This window comes from Schistocerca americana, chromosome 3 (genome assembly GCF_021461395.2).
Source record: "Schistocerca americana isolate TAMUIC-IGC-003095 chromosome 3, iqSchAmer2.1, whole genome shotgun sequence".
Classification (NCBI taxonomy): Eukaryota; Metazoa; Arthropoda; class Insecta; order Orthoptera; family Acrididae; genus Schistocerca; species Schistocerca americana.
Window position 1 is genome coordinate 760,046,130 of NC_060121.1, and position 20,178 is coordinate 760,066,307.

At 42.9% G+C, this 20,178-nt stretch overlaps 1 protein-coding gene across 1 annotated transcript in view; it reads right to left on the bottom strand.

Annotated features, from left to right (window-relative positions):
- LOC124606375 (probable G-protein coupled receptor No9) overlaps nucleotides 1-20,178 on the bottom strand; it is a 214,184-nt gene that overhangs the window by 143,347 nt on the left and 50,659 nt on the right. Inside the window, exon 3 of the mRNA XM_047138358.1 lies at nucleotides 10,304-10,470. Within this exon, the coding sequence (XP_046994314.1) occupies nucleotides 10,304-10,470 (167 nt within the window). The remainder of the gene's footprint in view (nucleotides 1-10,303; nucleotides 10,471-20,178) is intronic.

The window sequence follows — 20,178 nt, forward strand, 5'->3', positions numbered from 1 at the left end:
ACGGGCCCTCCGTGTGCCACAAAGTGTGATCTCAAGATTATGGCAACGATACCAGCAGACAGGAAACGTGTCCAGGCGCTACAGTACGGGAGGTCCACAGTGTACAACACCACAAGAAGATAGATATCTCACCATCAGTTCCCGCAGACGGTCACGGAGTACTACCGGTAGCCTTGCTCAGGACCTTACAGCACCCACTGGAACAGTTGTCTCCAGACACACAATCTACACATGACTGAACGAACATGGTTTATTCGCCCGGAGACCTGCAAGATGCATTCCACTGACCCTGGTCGCAGGAGATCCCGTAAAGCCTGGTGTCAAGAATACAGTACATGGTCATTGGAACAGTAGTCCCAGGTTATGTTCACGGACGGGTCCAGGTATAGTCTGAACAGTGATTCTCTTCGGGTTTTCATCTGACGTGAACCAGGAACCAGATAGAAACCCCTTAATGTCCTTGAAAGGGACCTGTATGGAGGTCGTGGTTTGGTGATGTGGGGTAGGATTTTGATTGGTGCACGAACACCCCTGCATGTCTTTGACAGAGGAACTGTAACATGTCAGGGGTATCGGGACGTCATTTTGCATCAGTATGTCCGCCTCTCCAGGGGTGCAGTGGGTCCCACCTTCCTCCTGATGGATGATAACGCACGGTCCCACCTAGCTGCCATCGTGGAGGAGTATCTCGAAACAGAAGATATCAGGGGAATGGAGTAGCCTGCCTGTTCCCCAGATCTAAACCCATCGACCGCGTCTGGAATGCTCTCGGACGACGTATCGCTGCACGTCTTCAAACCCCTACAACACTTCAGGGGCTCCGACAGGCACTGGTGCAAGAATGGGAGGCTACACCCCAGCAGCTGCTCGACCACCTGATCCAGAGTATGCCAACCCACTGTGCGGCTTGTGTACGTGTGCATAGTGATCATATCCCATATTGTTGTCGGGGCATTTTGTTGCACATGTGTTTTGGGACGGTTTCCTCAAATTATCGCCAATACTGCGGACTTACAGATCTTTGTCGTGTGTGTTCCCTATGTGCCTATGCTATTAGCGCCAGTTTCGTGTAGCGCCACGTTGTGTGGTACCACATTCTGCAATTATCCTTAATTTATGAGCACGAGTGTAGCTTCTGCCACTGAAGTTGGATGGGAATGTTCGCGACGTCTTCGTTGCATCTTTTTTATTTGAACTATGAAGCCTGCTTCTCAATGGTACAAGAATGATGAGCAGGTCTGACGTGGAATGAGGGTTTTGTATGCCACCTCACCCACAGATGGATTATATTTCTTGATGAATATTCTGTGAAGATTTTGATAACTGGAATAGATACATTATTTTTCTTTACCTTCTATTGCTTTCTTTTACTCTGTACGTATATCTTTGGCGGTCTAAAATACACTGCTGAATGTGCCTATGTTTCGTTTTATTTAAGTTACTACATTACCAAGGTGGCTTTCTCCCCAATAGATCTGTACAGAACAAATTTTCAATCTAAAGACCATGCAAAAATACAAAGCAGTCAGTAACAGCTCAATAATTTACACATTTGTTGACTTTAAAAAGGCATACGACTCAGTTAACCGACGAGCACTTTTAGATATCCTTGAAGAACAAGCGTTAGATCCAAAAACACTTAACCTCATCAAAGAAACGTGGACCGATACTATCTCCAAGGTAAAATTCGTGGGTGAATTATCCGAGACCTTTCGATCAGAACTGGCGTCCTAAAATTTGATGGTCTTTCACCTCTCCTATTCAGTCTTGTGTTGGACAAGGTCATCAGCGAATGGGAAAAGGAATTGAAGAATAAAAATTGTTGGGAACTTACACAGTTGGGGGAGTCAGGGATGACACAAGAATTTAATGGTTAGCTTTTGTTGACCACTTAGCCTTACTAGCGGATGACGAGATAACAGAAAATGAACAGGTGGAAACCCTTGAAGAATGTGTAAAGAAAGTTGATCTGCAAATACCTTTCCTAAAGTCTGAGTTCACCGCCACAAAAACTGACACGCAAAACGTGACTACAAAATACGATCATGTCAATAGAGTCCCATGTTTTAAATAGGTGAAGTCCTTGAACTTACGCGGCGAGAGAAAATTGCACAAAGCATTCGCCTCCAAAAACTAGAGGCTATGGAAGAACCTACAAGGGGTACAATAAAAAATGCTTGTCCAAATACACTAAAATTAGGCACTGTAGTACAGTATTAAAACCTGAAGTCCTGTTTTCCAGTGAAACCCTGACAATTCATATAAAAGATGACCTAGAAATCTTATTAATGAAGAATGTAAAATCATCAGAAACATACCAGGGCCAAAGAAAACAAAAGAGGGCTATAGACTATAATCTCGACAAACAACTGAGAAACTGTCCAACCTTGCAGCAGACATTAGAAAAAGGCGATTAAAATTTTATGGGAACGTCTCTAGACTTCCCAAAACAAGACTTACCCACAAAATTCTTAAATACATAGAAGAACTTAAAACTATACCCTGGATACAAAAGGTCAGAAAGGACATACCAGAAGCTCAGATAAATTATTCAGATATTTTGGACAGAAAGGTATTGAAGCAGAAAGTTGACAGATTGGAAGTTAAGTCAGAGAACGAAGCTCCGAAGAAAGCAGAAACAAAATGGACAGAGGAAAGGAAAAGAGCCCATGGACAAAAAATGAAAGCATGTGGAAAAAAATAAAAAAATCAAGAAGCTTTGGATGGTCCAACAGGGCCTAATTCCAACAGGGTCTAATCGCAAATAATAATAATAAATTGCTACATGAGTCTCTTAGTAATTGAATATACAAAACTTCAAATTATGTTTGATCTTCTTTGCTTTTGTTAAATGCACAGTGTGACACCAAATGTAATATGCAGAACTGTTGTATAAACTGTGAAGCGACAACAATATCGGCCGGCCAGGGTGGCCGAGCGGTTCTAGGCGCTACAGTCTGGAACCGCGTGACCGCTACGGTCGCAGGTTGGAATCCTGCCTCGGGCATGGATGTGTGTGGTGTCCTTAGGTTAGTTAGGTTTAAGTAGTTCTAAGTTCTAGGGGACTGATGACCTCAGCAGTTAAGTGCCATAGTGCTCAAGCCATTTGAACCATTTTTTTTTTTTTTTTTTAAGTGACAACAATATCGATCGCTGCAATTGACAAGCGACAGTCAGTGGGTGTGCAGTGGCATGACATGTACGCGCGTGTGTTGTGCTATTGCCGAGTGGGATAAAAACACAGGCAGCTATATTTTTTTCTGTTTTTGAACCGATTTGAACTAAAATTGGATGTGAACATTACGAAAATATTGCTAGCTTCGCGGAGTGTTATGAACGGCAGCGGCAGTACACATGCGGACGAGCAGTGATTGTTGTTATTTGAACCAAACTGTCTGGATCTAACTGAGTTGAACAAACTAATGTAGTTTAAAATTTCTTATTTTATTAGTAACTTAATGAAAGGTCTAGCGGGGAACTGCTGACCTCATAATTTAAGTCCCATATTACTCAGAGCCATTTTAACGGTCTAGTGTGTTAAAACATGAGTTAAGGTGAATGTTGCACCGTTTTGAAACTGTGTACGCATCGTTGATAACAGACTCACGTGTGGAAGAATACTTCAAGAGGAGATTAGATAGGACTCATAGGCTTCTACCCAATAAAGTAACGTTCGTGGCTGCCGTCACATCACCTTTTGGATCACATATTCATAGTTTTTTTGTTAGTTGCAAAGCTAAAAAATGTGAAAAAAAGACTTAGCTGTGGTGACGCATTGACCTGCAGCTTTAACCACCGAGGTCTAGGTTAGGTTGGTAGGTGACAGATAGGTTGTAAGTAGGTGAATCCACCGAATGTAAAATGTAAACAAACTTCTTAAATAAACTTGTTTATGGTGACAGACTGATCTCTAGGTCTGCCCGCGGTCTAGGTTAAGTTGGAAGGTGAGAGTTTGGTTGTCATCTTGCGAAGCCAACGAATGTGATATTTAAAAAATCTGACTGTGGTGACAGAGTGATCTGCGCCTTAGCCTGTTCAAAAAAACTTAGCCAAGAACTTAACGTTACAGTTGCTAAATGGTTTACGGTGTATGTAGCATGTTTTCTAAGTCACTGGTCAAAGCCGACATTCCTGTATATCCGAAACAGCAACAATTACGTTCGACCAATATGCTATCAAAGGAACGCAATGGAGCATGATATTACTATCTGGAGAATCATGTACCAAACAAGAGGGTACATCTGCTCCAATTTCACAACTGATGGAGCCACCTTAATTACGCCGCTACCGTGACGAGCTGCCGTAGACGTCAGATCGCACCGATCACGAGCAGGTAAACTACGACACAAAGCTGTTGCTAAGTCAAGACTTTAAAATACGAGTATTCCGACAGTTACAGTTCCAGTTTTTCTTTTCGTCTATAATGAATCTTTAGCCATCACTGCTTTCCCATAAATAAATGTAATTTCTGTGAAGAGTGTTTGCAATCAGTGTTGATGTTATATGCTTCGTAGTTATTCCTTTGTCATTTCCGTTTGATAATTCTATCTTTCTTTTTTAATTTATTTTGTTTGTTATTGCATGTATTTTTACGTACCTTTTGCGAAGGCTCGTGTTTTTATATAGGCCTATGTGTGCAGTGTTTCCAATAGACGTTTTGTTGTAATACATCGCAATTTGCGTAAGCTGCTGCTGCTTACATCTAATACTTTCCCCTCTTTGGGGAAGTGTGAGGGGGAGTTTGTAGCCTTTCGGCTTTTACTCCCCTGTGTACTTGTGTGTGTGATTATTTCTGTACTTTTTTGATGTCTGTGAGATGTGATGTTTGTTCTGTGTGAGTCTGGTACTTGCCTGAGGTTTGGCGAGATAGTTGTAGCATTTTGGGTAGGAGTAGGATTTGGGAACGGGTATTGGGATTTTTCTCTTCGACTTAGTCGTCGAAGATCGTCATGGGGCGATTGTGTTTATCGCGGGACATGTCATACCGACCTAGGGAGTGGATGAGAGCGTTTCCCGACCTGGAAGTACCTTCATAGAAGGCCCTTGCCAAGTCTTGAAAACGCTCTCTCAGTAGTGGGATTTCCGCAGCGGCATGCAAATCGTCGATAGGGAATCCAAGGGGTAAACGCAGTGCCCTCCTGAGGGCGCGGTTCTGCAGCCTCTGGAGTTTGTCCAGGCGCTGCTTCGCCGCGTATCCCCAGACAGGACACGCGTATTCCATGACTGGCCGGATCAGGGCCTGGTACATGTTCACTCCTACTGAGCAGGAAAGGGAGCTGGATGAGTTGAGGATTGGGTACAGGATGGACATTCTGGCGCAGACCTTCCTATGGACCTCGTCTATGTGGGGTTTCCACGTAAGACGAGAGTCCAAGGTTACGCCAAGGTACTTGGCGGTTCTGCGCCAGGGGAGTTGGGTTCCGTTTAGGTGAAGGTGGAGGGGGGGCCGTTGAGGAGGTTCGCGCCTTCCGAGCCTACGGGTGATCAGCATCGCCTGCGTCTTTTCAGAATTGATGGTGATTCGCCAGCGACGGGCCCAAGTTTCTGTGTCATCTAAAACCCTTTGTAGCCTACGGATGACCAGATCCTTGTTCGCGTTTCTTGTGTAGAAGGCTGTATCGTCAGCGTACTGTGCAGTGTGCACCAGGGGGGCCGTTGGTGTGTCCGCAGTGTACAGACTGTACAAAACGGGCCCCAGGACCGATCCCTGTGGCACCCCAGCACGAATACGCCTTCTGGTGGAGGTGGACGTTTCTACTTTGACAGAGAAAGTTCTGTTTGAGAGATAGCTTTTAATCTGTTTAACTATACTCCCGGGGAACCCTTGGGTGTACAACTTGTAGAGTAGCCCTCTATGCCATACTGAGTCAAAGGCCTTGGCTACGTCAAGTAGCACTATCCCGCAGTAGCCTCTGTGGTTGAAGCCCTCAGTGGCTGCTTCAACCACTCTCATGATCTGTTGTGGGGCAGAGTGGTTCTGCCGGAATCCGAATTGGAAATCCGGCAGAATTTGCTCTCTGGTGATGTGTTCTTGTATGGGTCTTAGCAGGAGGCGCTCATAGATCTTGCTGAGAGTTGGCAAGAGGCTAATCGGCCTGTAGTGCTGCGGGAATAGAGGGTCTTTCCCTGGTTTGCGTAAGCTGTGGCGTCCGCCATTATATTCCGAGCGCCGACCAATCATAGCAGTGCTATTCGTTCGCTATTGGTGCAAGACATACAGTCGCTGGGAACTTTAAATCTGGCAGCCGTCCAACAACAAGAACTGTGCTTACATTCAGAGAACATCATACTGCTGCATACTCATGACGAGGCGCGAGTTTAATTGGCTTTCGCAGGTATACCCGAGTAAAATTACGGGCTGTTCCGCCACTATCTATGAAATAAATGACGCTATTTTTGGTCTTCTTTTGGGGTACATTAAAAATTTCTGAAATGGTTTCTTTCATAAACTTCGGAAGTAGTTCTTTAAGTCTATATCAGCAAGGTCTAGTTCATCACGATCTTTCGTGTCATATTATTATATAAATGCACGGTCAAATCTACGCAGAGAATATCTCTTAAAACTGTTTCCTTCCAATGAATCACAGTTGTCATTTGCGTTCAAGATTAGTTTTATGTCGTCGTTCAAATTTAATTGATGCGTACGGGACTCCGAGATATTTAACAGAAATGACTGCTTCCATTGAGTGTCTGGCAATCGCGTAATGGAACGATAATGGACATTTCACCTTACATTTGTTTGTGTTGAGGGTCCACTCCGAATCCTTGCATCAGATGCCTTTCACCTGCAGTCTTCCCACATTTCAGTGCAATCTCTTAACTTTTTGGCCTTATACACAATATAATCATGTGCAAATATCATTGTGGAGCTTTCGAAATTCTTGAAACAATCATTTGACGTACGCCCGAAGAGCCTTTTACGCCTGAATATTCCACTGTGTTATGAATGACTATGATAAACATCTAGAACGTAGTATATTCTTCCTTCCAGCGTGCCTACCGCGCAATTTATTTCATGAAAATTAAGTCGCCGTTGTTCCAATACTCTGCTGACCAGCTTGTAGATGTTCCTGCCTATGGTAGTTGTTTCTTTTTAGCCATGCTCATACGAGAACTCAAATATTTGATTCCTGGAGGTCATTTATTAGCTATAGAAAATAGAGTAGCGGATTCCTCATAAGGTTCACATCATCACCTTCAGTCCTGTATGGCGATGATTAGTTCACGATAAATGATGTTATGACGGAATGGTTTTTAACTGTATTCTTTAAAATTTTGTACATGGCTGGAGCAGTAACTTGTTTAGGTTGTCAACATTCCTTTCTGAAGAAGAAGTTCATATGGTAGAGAAGTTTTAATAAACCTCCCATTTTTCAGCTGACTGGCTGTTTATTATTTCTACAAGGAGATTAACTGTAAAAGACAGCTATCGTGAAAAAAAAAGATTTACTCACTTCATTGCCCAACACATATGAAAATCACACAAACAAAATTTCATGAGCAGCAACGCTATCTATGGTAGATCTAGAACCTGCCAACGTTTGCACGCGTAACGAAACTATTACCAACTGCTGAACACAGGGTGACTTAACCAGGATATGGGAGCAGGTACGGGTGCAATGTACACCGCGTACTTGTGAGAGGCAAAAAATGAGAAAAGGGAAATGTAAAAGGACGAACAAGAAAAAGGAGAAGAAGAAGGAATAAAGAATAATGAAAAGGACTAGGCGACACTAAAATGAGAAGGAGGCTGAGATGTATGAGAGGGAATCAAGAGGAGGCTCTAATTAAAATGTGTTGAACAACAGTTCTATGTCCTACCTTTTTCCTTGTGGAGACACTGTTGTTTCTTCTTTCCAGATACCAGATTGAATCACTCTAGTTACGCAGAATGATCCAACAGGACTTCAGTTTTATTTTGCACTTGTGTTTTTGTTAAGCTTTGAAGTGATTGGAAAAGAAAGACTGAAAACGGAATTCAGCTATTGTCGCAAGTAATACGACCTGGGATAGTGTTCTGTGCCTTGTCTTGAATCGTATACGAAAAAGAAATAATGAAGCGTACAACTTTTACTCCAATGTAAAGTGATGTTGTACTCAAGAAATGAATAAACACCATAAGCGCCGATGCAGCCTAACTCTTCATCGGGCGCACGGATTTTCGTGACACGAAAGGGCGCGCGGCGTGCTTTATGCACATGCAAAGAACAGCTGTCTTCATCCGACCGACGTAAACATATACGAGCAAAATCACAATTTAACCTTAGTTTAATTAAGCAACCATAAAATAAATCTATATTATATGAGCCAAATCACTCTTTAATTACACAATAATAAAATAAACTTCCTGCCCGCATCTCGTGGTCGTGCGGTAGCGTTCTCGCTTCCCACGCCCGGGTTCCCGGGTTCGATTCCCGGCGGGGTCAGGGATTTTCTCTGCCTCGTGATGGCTGGGTGTTGTGTGCTGTCCTTAGGTTAGTTAGGTTTAATTAGTTCTAAGTTCTAGGCGACTAATGACCTCAGCAGTTGAGTCGCATAGTGCTCAGAGCCAAGCCAATAAACTTCCTTCTGTTGCGGCGTACAAGCGTTACCACACAGTTATGACCCACTCGGGGCATTAAACAGTTCAGGTGCATCAGATCCCCACCAAAAATGTATTTCATCACTAATAATCTCGTAGGAAGCTGCTTCATCGGGGGACTGTGCTGTCAGCTCGCAGTCTGGGTCATTTTCTAGCACTGATCGTAATTTTTTTCTCGCCTGGCTCGCTGTTTATTTAATTGCTGCTCATTTGGACGTATAATAACACAGCTTATTACTGTGTTAGCTGAAGCTCTAATGAAGAATCAGAAGTGGGCTCACAATTGTAAAACTACAATGGAACGGTACGAAACAATGTTATTTGTGGTTGATGCGCCGTCTACATAGGCGTCCCCGCTCGAGGGCTAAACTAAAAAACGGGCAGTGTTGGCAAAAGGCGAAGGACACCAGTGTTAGCCCTGGGCGCCAGTTCGCGCGACATAACGTTCATAGTGCTGCATGAGTACAACCCTTTGTTACGAACCGCGCGGGGTAGCCGCGCGATCTGTCCGTCTCGTCACGGTCCGTGCGGTTCCCCCCGTCGGAGGTTCTAGTCCTCCCTCGGGCATGGGTGTGTGTGTGTTGTCCTTAGCGTAAGTCAGTAAGTCAGTTTAAGTTAGATTAAGTAGTGTGTAAGCTTAGGGACCGATGACCTCACGAGTTTGGTCCCATAAGATCTTATCACAAATTCCCAAAATTTTTGGTCCCAAGCGGGTGGCTACCTTGTATCCTTGCGCCTGCTGAACCGTGCGTTTAATTTGTTTGAAGCAGCCACCTCAGTTGTTTTGCACTGACTTCCTTATTCGGTTAGAGACTACTGACTTATTGCATTATTGCCCTTACTGGCATGACGTGTGTTTATACGATCGTTTTCAGACTCGATAGCTGTAGGTTAGAAATTCTACGTATGAGGAGCCTTTCGCCGAGATGTTGAAATTCACTTCCCCTATATCACATGAGGGCCTCAGCAGCTGAACTTCCACCAATATCATTGTATTCTCTCCCCCCCCCCCCCCCCCCCGTGCTAACTGTGTTGGTACGGCCCAAGGTATTTTGTGCGCCCTATGAGTACGGGACAAGATATTTCGTGCATACTCTACCATAATTACATCATACCGTCAAACTCACGTAAAGCACCCACAATGCTGGTTGCCTTCAGCTTGGCAATGTTACATTTCAAACTCTATGGAAGATTTAAACTGTATGCCGGAATGGGATTCAATCTGTAACCTTTGCCTTTCACTGGCAAATGCTATACGATCTGAGCTATGCAGCCACGACTCCCGACTGGTTCTAACGGCTTTAATTTCCCCAGAGTATCTCTCTAAACTTATCAAACTTCTCATAAGTTCTCCTGGGTACATTTCGGGATTAGCATTCTTGGAAGAAAGAATGTTACGGAAAAATGGTTTAGAAACAGCCTAGGCGATTATTTATGGAACACATTTAGAATTACAGCAGAGTTTTTGAGGATAGCTAGGTCGTTGAAGCAATTGCCCGTGAACGGCGTAAGTTCTGTGTTCGAGTCTGGGTGCAGCAGACAGTTTTAATCTGCCAGAAAGCTTCAAATCATCGCATACTCTTCGACAGAGAGAAAACTCATTCTGTAAATATTATACTTCCAGTGCTAATTCAGTACGAACAGCTATGCGAGTACCATTACACTAGTTCCTGACTCATCAACAGGTGAGGCGGAGAACAGCTGGAGCTAACAGCCGCCTACCTGGGACTTGATGTTGCGCTTGCCCATGCGCGAGATGAGCTTGGGCCGGCCGCTGCCGCCCCCAGTTCCACAAGAAGCGCCGCCCCCGGAGGCTGCAGCGCCGCCGCCGTTGTCCTCGTACGTGGGCGACGGAGACTTGTCTCCGCCGCCACCGCCGCCTCCACCGCCTCCACTGCCCCCCGCGGACTCTCCGCCCCCACCAGACACAGTTCCTGGACCCAGCATCGCCGTGCCGCTCCCGCTGTCGCTGCTGCTGCGCCGCCGGATCCTCCTGGAGCCACAGAAACACAAGGCGTACCCTAAGGCGCAAATCCCATCTCTGATTGTGTTACACAACTGTAAACAGTGACGACAAAGGTTACACCAGTTAATGCCCACAATAATTTTGTTTTGCGTTTATACCGCTTTCGACGTTTGAGTCAATATCAGGACCCTTGTACGACAATATACTGTGTTCGCAAACACACATGTGAACACTAACTTGACAAACTAAGTAAACATTTAACTCTACGGAAGTTAAAAGGGGTACCGTAATATTTCTTGACCGATCACTGCGTCAGAGTACTGAAAGGGTCTCTCGCGTAAGAGATCGCCTGCTCTTCTAAACTGTAGTCACGATTTTTGTGTCTTATTGATGAAAAACAAAGCAAGAGGCACAGATTCGAATTGGAAATGGATCAAACCTCTCACGTTTTAGTAAATGCGAGCCACGTCGCTTCCTGTCGAATGGAATTTGGAGTCATGTCAGCTTTTGATTAATATTATGTATTGTGAAACCATGTTTGTAAGCGTCCAGCTTTCTGAGCCGTACAGTACTATGGGGCAGATAATAGTGTTGTATATCTTCAACTTTGTGGTGATTGACAAAGCTTTACTTTTGAGTGGGTTGACTAGTGAGTACAGATATCTTGACCCTGAGGTTATTCCTTTATTTATATGCATTGTTATGATATTTTTACTGTTGAAACGTAATCCAAGGTATTTAAACTGGAGAACTTTTCTGAATTCGGAATGTTGGTCAATTTCAAAGTAAGGATTTGCGTTTATGACTCGACCTAGTTCCATATATTCAGTTTTCTCTTGGTTAATCAAAAGCCCGATTTTGCTGGCACTGTGCCTGAGAGATCGGTACATGTCTTTCAGTTCTTCTTCAGTTCTTCTTCAGTTTCTTCTTCAGTTTCACTCAGCAACACTATATCATCTGCATAAGCCAGGAGTTTTACTTCACTATGTTCGAATCTGAGACCATTGTATAGATGAATGAAAGAAAAAAACTGAATGTTTTTGAAAGAAAAGGAATGAGAAAAATCTGGGGACCTGTGTTGGAGAATGGCGTACGGAGAAGTCGAAAGAACAATGAAATTTATCAGTTAATGAAGCAACCCACTATCATCCAGAAATTAAAAAGTAGGAGACTACAATGGTCTGGACATGGGTCCAAAATCGAAAACAACAGAATCACCAAGAAAGCATTTGAAGGAACTCTCCAGGCAACAAGACCATTGTGTCGACCTCGTACAAGGTGGAAAGATGACATAGAGAAGTACATCGCAGCATTAGGAATTTCCGCAGGGTGGAGAGTCTGCGAGAGATAGAAGGCGGTGGAAGCAGATAGTTGATGCAGCGCGTGGTCTACAGGGCCTGTGATCGCTGAGAAGAGAGAGAGTGAAATCATCTGTGTTTTGAAAGCAACATATGAAGACTTTCCTACTGGCTTGCTAGGCCAAACGCAAGAAAGGATTTTCTGTTGGGGGATGATAATGGTTTTTATAGATATAGAAAAGGCATATGACTCAGTTAACAGGGAAAGACTCTGGGAAGAAATGAAGAAGATAGATATAGAAGATGGATACATTAATGTAATAAAGACAATGTACAGAGGACACAAATGTAGAATTATAACACCATTGGGGAACTCTGAGTACTTCGAAATAAGACAAGGACTTAAACATGGAAGTATTCTATCTCCTGCACTTTTTAATGTTGTGATGGAGGGAATGAATAGGCAGTTAAAGATATAGTAAAGGAAAAAGGCAAAAAGATGATTTTAGCAGATGATATGGTGATAAAGAGGTAGATGTACAGTTACAACTTGATGCGTGGAAGGAAATAATGAAATGGTATGGATTAAAAAGAAATAAAGATAAGTGTGAAGTAATGGTATTTGGGAGAGACAAAGGGATCAACGGAAATGTTACTTTGAATGGAGAACCCCTCAAAGTGGTAGACAGTTTCACTTATTTAGGTAGTGAAATATCTAGTGATGGAAGAATAACCAACGAAATTAATAGGAGCGAGGAAGGAAATGTCTGCCAAACAGTAAAACACCTGATTTGCAATAAGGAAGTTTCAGAAAGAGCAAAACTCCTTATGTATAAGAGTTATTATTTCCGTACTGTCAGCAATGGAGGAGAAACAAGGACAATGACAGAATGGGACTGGAGCAGACTGCAAGCAGGGGAAATGAAATTTCTCAGAGCATTTAAGGGGAAAACACAGATGGACAGAGTAAGGAATGTAGATATTACAAATAACAAGAAAGGATGTGAGAAGAAATTGAAAAAAGAGATTAAGATAGTGCGGGCATGTTAAGAGGATGCGTGGGCAGAGACTCCCCAAAATTATGGAAGAACTAAAGATGGATGGAAAAAGACCTAGAGGGCGCCCATGAACACGGTGGAAAAATGGAATGAGAATATCTGTGGAAAGGAGAGGTGTGACCTGGCAGCAAGTGGGGGAAGAAAAGTGGTGGGAGGACCGAGCCAAATGGAGAGGACTCGTCAGCACCCAGACCCGGCAGAGCGGCATTCGGATATAGATAGATAGATTGGGAAATCATTTTATTAGAATACGGTAGTGCAGCGCAATGTTTCTGTGGGAGTGGGGTTTGTCTGTGGGTTGTGCAAGTGCAGACCCTTAACAAAATGCTGTTTAATATTATGATAACATGAACCATTCGATTAGCAGGGCACACGTATAATAAAAAACAAACCAGAACCTCGTGCTTGGGTTTTCAAATGACTTAACATCTCACACAATAACGAGAATTTCGGGAAAATAAGCTTTTGCCCCACAATATTAATAAAGCCTTTAGGATAGCTCACTGAATTCATAATCAGACAATCGTAACCTAATATACATATATCATCGGATATAAATACATTGCCTCACTGAAATTAATGTAACAAAAGGGGCACCTACAACAACACACATTAATCAAAAAGATAGGAAAAGGTCACCCAGTACGACCAACACTTCAAGCAAACACGGACAGACAAGATAGACGATATACACAACATGTAGTGACCCAATAAACAAATGTGCATCAATTATCAAAGCACATTGAATCACTAAAATCTTATCAATACGATAGATTTCTTGAGATAATGCACTGCTCTACAGTATTCAGGTCCCAAATGTTTTAAATGTGTTTCATCAAAATACATTGCATTACACGGGCCTCAAATTGCAGGTGCAGTGGTGCCAACTCCATGCTTTATCAGTTTAAAACATACGACCCCACAGGCTCAAATGACAGTGGAACAGAATGGCACGAGCCACTGTTATGCTCAGCGTTGCACTCATTTTAACATAAATTTTTCTTGCGCGAGCGCTTCCTGGCTCCAAGCTGCCGTATTCTCTGCACGTACAGAGCCAGTACAGAGGCAGACACCGACTGCTGCTCCAACCAAACGATGCCTCATGTTAACGGCAGGTCACTCACGATGTTGATTGTCTGCAACCTCACTGTCTCGCTGATTCCACACTGCCTGTTACGATGCCAGGTGACGCTGTTGAGACTCCTGCGGGATATTTTCAATTTTACTGGTGGACTGCATCTCCACTGCTCCACTGCGACTGCCTCATCTGATGGTGACAGCAGCCCCACGTCCTCTGCCTACCCATAATGGCAGCAGCGACTTTGGTCAGCCACACTGGTACTATGAAAGGTCCACTGTGGCGCCATGCCTCCCCCCCCCCCCCCCCCCTCTGCTGCACGAATCACTTTTCTGCCGCAGCCTATGGGCTGACTCACAGATTCTGTTGATGAAGTCGGTTCTGCCCTGCTCTTTAGACTGACCACAACTGAACTGCACCACAACAGCTAACCACAGCGTGGCGTTGTGTCCACTGAAATCGCCTGTAAGTGCAGCCCAAGTGGCGGCAGAGACAGAAGAACCACGCTGTCACCGCCATTAGGCAGGGAGGGGAAAACAACTGTGCTGTGAATTACAAATTCGCAGCACACTATTTGTTGCTGCGAAAAGTTGTACGACGTGTTTGATATTAGAGTTCTTACCAAGTAGTTCTGTGTGGATCAGTGTGCTCCTTGTGTGTCGCGTTTTCAATACCAGTTCTAAATATTCTGGAGAGAAGTAGTGCGGTAATTCCGACACGTTAGCGCGTCACTAGGCACCTCCAACTTCGGCGGTGGATCCTCCCGTTGAGGCGACCGCCGTTCGTCGGGCCGACGTCGTACGCACGGTTGACGCTTGGTCATTCAAACAGTATTGCACTCTTTCCGCCTTCCGCCTCACCACGCTACGTAATCAAGTCTCGTACGCCGGCCCTTGGCGTCCGTTACAGAACTGACCTTTAAGAACAGCAGCTGCTTCCCTGCAGCGACCGAGCGGGGTGGCGCAGTGGTTAGACACTGGACTCGCATTCGGTAGGACGACGGTTCAATCCCGCGTCCGGCCATCCTGATTTGGGTTTTCCGTGATTTCCCTAAATCACTCCAGGCAAATGCCGGGATTGTTCCTCTGAAAGGGCACGGCCGACTTCCTTCCCAATCCTTCCCTAATCCGATGAGACCGATGACCACGCTGTCTGGTCTCCTTCCCCAAACCAACCAACCAACCCTGCAGCGAGTCTGCAACACAGATGCACATGCCGGTGCTCACAGCGCGCCAACTTGCACGCATTTAAACTACGTATCCTTAACGCCCCCGCAAACAATCAAACGTGTCTGACAACATCGCTTTTATCCAGCTACAGCTTTTCCACCGAAGCCCGTACACGTTCAAACACTGTTTGTTAATTTAACCTCAATTGAAACAGACGCCATTCTTATTCGAGTGTATTTTGGGAATTAAGAGTAGCGAGAACGCCCATAAATGCAGATACAGCAGTCCTAGCATCGACTTTGGCTCTGTGTTTAAAGAACAAGAAGAAAAAGAGCAAGACTCGGGCTTAAGACAAGAGATTTACCCATGAAAGTATGCTAAAGGAAATATTACTCTCAGAACCCGATGATTACATCTACTTCCTGCGTGTGGACAGTGAAGACTTTAACAACTTGTTTAGCTGTACTTCACTCTAACGTTGAGAAAGAAGACACAAATATGCGAAAATTTATTCTGTTCTACTTGGTCCTCTAATCACAGTTTATTACAACACCGTAATGTGGGCACATATAGCCCACATCGACCTTGGCAGTACCGGAGAACTTCGATTTATTTTATTTCATTCCCCTCCACTTGTGTGTCACTGTATGCGTAAAATATTGTTCTTGTTCGTAACCTCCTCATGCGTAATGTATGGCTGGGAAAGATGTGGTACCTCTACCATTTTGGTAACTGTGACTGCTATTTTGTTTTTATACTAGACTGTTGTTTTCATAGTAGCGGAAACTCACGACACAGTGAGATAAAGCATAATAAAATAGTTTTTCACTAAACATATGCGATGAAACGTCGACACAAACAATGTCCGCCATCTTGTCAAACTTTCTGTTAATCAATATTTCTCGCAAACATGTCAAACACGATCCACGATTAACAAACACGTCAAATTGCACCGTACACGGTCAAATATTCCAAGCATAGCTAAGTATGACAATATGTTTGATAGAATGAGATTTTCACTCTGCAGCGGAGTGTGCGCTGATATGAAACTTCATGGCAGATTAAAACTGTATGCCCGACGTAGACTCGAACTCAGGACCTTTGCTTTTCGCGGGCAAGTGCTCTACCAACCTTCTTTTTTTTTTTCGAGAATGTGTAAGTATGTGCATAGGGAAATGGAGCGGGCGGCAAATAACGGCGTAGACAGTGAAACAATTAGTGAACAGGGAAGCATTATCGATCGATCGGTCGGCAACAGCTCGCCTCAGGAATCCGAAATGACAGGACACAATCTCGCAAATACTGTAGATTCAGGCTATGGGTCCTCACCGTTTTCTCAGATAAGTCAAGACACATTTTCTGCTTGTCAAAATGTGAATGTTGCCGGTGCAAATTCACTGCCGAAAAGCACTGAGGAACATGTTTCAGACACCAGTGCATTGTTATTACAATTAATGCAACAAATGGGACAAAAGCTTCAAAAGTTAGACACAATGGAACAACACCAGAGACAAACACAGCAACAGTTAGACACAGTGGAACAAAATCTTAAAACGTTAGACACAATGGAACAAAATCTTCAAAAGTTAGACACCACGCTTGAACAAACACGTGACGATTTAACTACTGAGTTACATAACACTGAATCGAAATGTCAAAAAGTCTGTAATGACGTAAAAACACAAATTTGTGAGCATTTTCAACCTATTTTTTCGCGGCATGAAAATGCATTACAGAATCACGAAGCAGCCATAAAAGAACTGCAAACTATTGTTCACGAAAATCATGAGACCTTGCAAGCTAAAATTGACTCAGTTGCATCTACCGATTTGGTTACGCAACTTGCAAAAACTCAGAAAAACTTAAAGGACACAGTAGATACTCTGAAAATTGGTTCAGAAAGACACATGGAGGAAATTAGTTCATTATCAGAGAAAGTAGTTGAACTTTCGGATCAGCTAAATAATTTATCTACGAGGGTAGATGATAATCTGAATGACACAAAACTGGTAGTCTTTAATGACACAGAAGAGTGCGAACAAATTAGAAAATTCAAACAAAATCAAAAACAAATCAATACACAGTACAAAAGAGAAATCTGGGAAGTACAAGATCATCTGACACAGGTAATACAAGAATTACGTATTTCAGAGGACACTCGCGCCCCAATACGGGAAGAGGGACATAGAAATACGGAACAGCCACAAAATAATAACACAGGGCATTTCGGAAGTTATGAAAGAAATCGGCAATGTGCACCGAATTTTGAGATTGAACCGCCGACACGACGTAACAATGACCGACATGCGACTCGCCGACATGATGATTTTGACTATAAGCTGTTCATTACTACACGTAAATTCAAAACGTTTAAGAATTCTGGCAACGACATTCATCCACAAGCGTGGCTCCATCAATTCTCTCATTGTTTTCCTCCCAACTGGTCATTAGAGCACAGATTAGAATTTATGTGTGGCTATTTAGAGAATGAACCAGCTGTAAGAATGCGATCGGTCATTCACGATTGTCACAACGAATGAGAATTTTATAATGCCTTCCTCTCGGCATATTGGTCTCAAGCTACACAAGACCGAGTAAAACGTAGCATCATAATGATGAAACATTTCGAACAATCTGAATTTTCCAGTCTTGTGAAATATTTTGAAGACATGTTGCACAAGAATCAGTACCTGTCAAACCCATACAGCCCCTCAGAACTCATCCGCATTTGCTTAATCAAATTGCCTGAACATTTACGAGATATTATTTTGGCAGGACGTTGCAAAGACGACATTGAAGCTCTTCAGGGACTCTTACAAGAATTAGAAATTGACACTGACAATCGCGGAAAGCGGAAACAGGAACACAACAATTACAGGTCATATCCGTCGCAATTCCAAGATGAAAGAAATAATAACTGGACGCGACAAGGCTATTCTCACAACACAAATCGTGACCAAAACAGACACCACCCGTATGACAACCGTTGGCAGAGTAGTAATAACTACAGGGAAAGATCACCTCTCCACGGTAATGACTATCACAGAGTCAATCAGAGAAACAGACAATATAGGAACCAAAACAAATATTATCAAGGGAGACAGAATAACTTTAGACGCAACGGTCCAGCGCGCAGTTACGATTCAGGGAGAAATTCTCCACCACGTGACCGACAAGAAAGAAACTATGGAATCTACCGACATGACGACACATGATATGATCGTAACGACAGACCTGAATTGCATCAGAACTGGTGGGATCCAAACAGAGCAGGGCCCTCTCGACAACGTGAATTTGTAGAAGCTAGGTCTTCTAATCCCAATAACGACGCGCGCCAACAAAGGAACAGACAATGACTCGCACCGCAGGCAGCCGCGTGCGCCGGCTGGCTCAGAGAAAAATAACATTGACGCTAACCTTAAAAAACATTTTAGCATTCCTCACCGACGTATACCGCATGATAATTCCGTTCAAGTTGAACCTCTGCGTACTAGGAAGAGTAAGGGTTTACACCACATTTCACATGTAAAACCGTTTATGGAAAGATAATCTGCTTTTTAACTTTGTCTTTGCCATAAAACTTTTCACTTTACATTACTAGTATGCTTTGTCAGACTTAGAATCTGTTAATATGCAACAATGTTTGAAGTTAAATATCCAGTCAAGAACCAAGAGAACATATTTCAACAGAAATTATGAATGCATTGTTATAGTGAACAAACGACACAAGGTTGTTATTTGTACATTCTTGCTTGTTGGTTGCACGATTACATAACGACTATAAGGCTCACATACGTAGAACATTTACCAGTACTGCTCATGAGATTTTAATGCATCATTTTGGTTTACTTGAAAGTACATTCTGGATTTAAAGTACTTTCTGTGAGATACCAGACGACACAGTGGTTAGTTTATGTGACAACTACACGGTTTTATCACGACGCTACTAATGAGTGACAATTTACAATGTTGCTTTTTCAGTGTTTCTGTTTTATATCTGCACAGTTTTTCTGCATTATTCTGGAAAGTAAAACATGTTTTAGTAGCAACTTTTGTGGTATAGCAACAATGAGACAGCCTTTTTTGTGGCACAACAATACGTTACTGTACAGTACTTTCTCCATCACGTCAATAAGCATAATAACTAAGATATCTATATGCAAAGCATTTCACTTGTGTTTATCGTGAGGTAAGTACATTGACTTCTGCAGAACTTAGCTTTCGGAGGACGATAACTACGACACTTCCACAGAGATTATCTTACAACAAGACGCACAGTTTAGCGCTACACTACACGTATTTGAGTGATTAATTTTGTACTTACAACATTTATTTTTAAAGATTTTTGAATTGCAAAGAAAGTTTTCCGTGATACATTTCATTCCATTGCTGTAATCTGTAACACCTGAGGGTATAATTACATTAATCCTCAGGGGGTACATGCTTACTTTGTGTACCATATGCTTGGCAAGCACAAGGAGCCCTAGCTAATATGGTATTTGCTTACACAACTTTACACATCGGTACCATATTTCTCTAACACAGAATTACACAGCTATCTGATTATTTAACAGAGAAACAAACATTTCTTTACTACATCAGTGACAGATGTTTACGTAATTACACAGTTGGATAACTTCACACTTATGAAATTGTATTTTGTCAGTACTTTGTGAACTCTTCATATTTTCTCGGAACGATTGTGATACTATGAGAGCTTTGAATGATGTATTTGGTATGGGATCATGATTTTTAAAGTACGTTTGAGGCAGATGACACTTTTGACATGAGCAGAGAATTTTTTTTAGGTTTTGAAATCATTGGAGGAAGCTACGACGATTTTGAGAGTTGACTGAGGTGTTATGATGTTATTATTACGATGACTATGTGTATTATGCTGTTGCGGTATGTTTATAATCAATAAGCTGATGCTATACGAGTTATTTGAATGTGCTACGTATCTGTTATGATGAAATATTGAAGAAGTGTCGACGAATAAGGTAAGGAATAATGAGTAGTGGTTAGGGA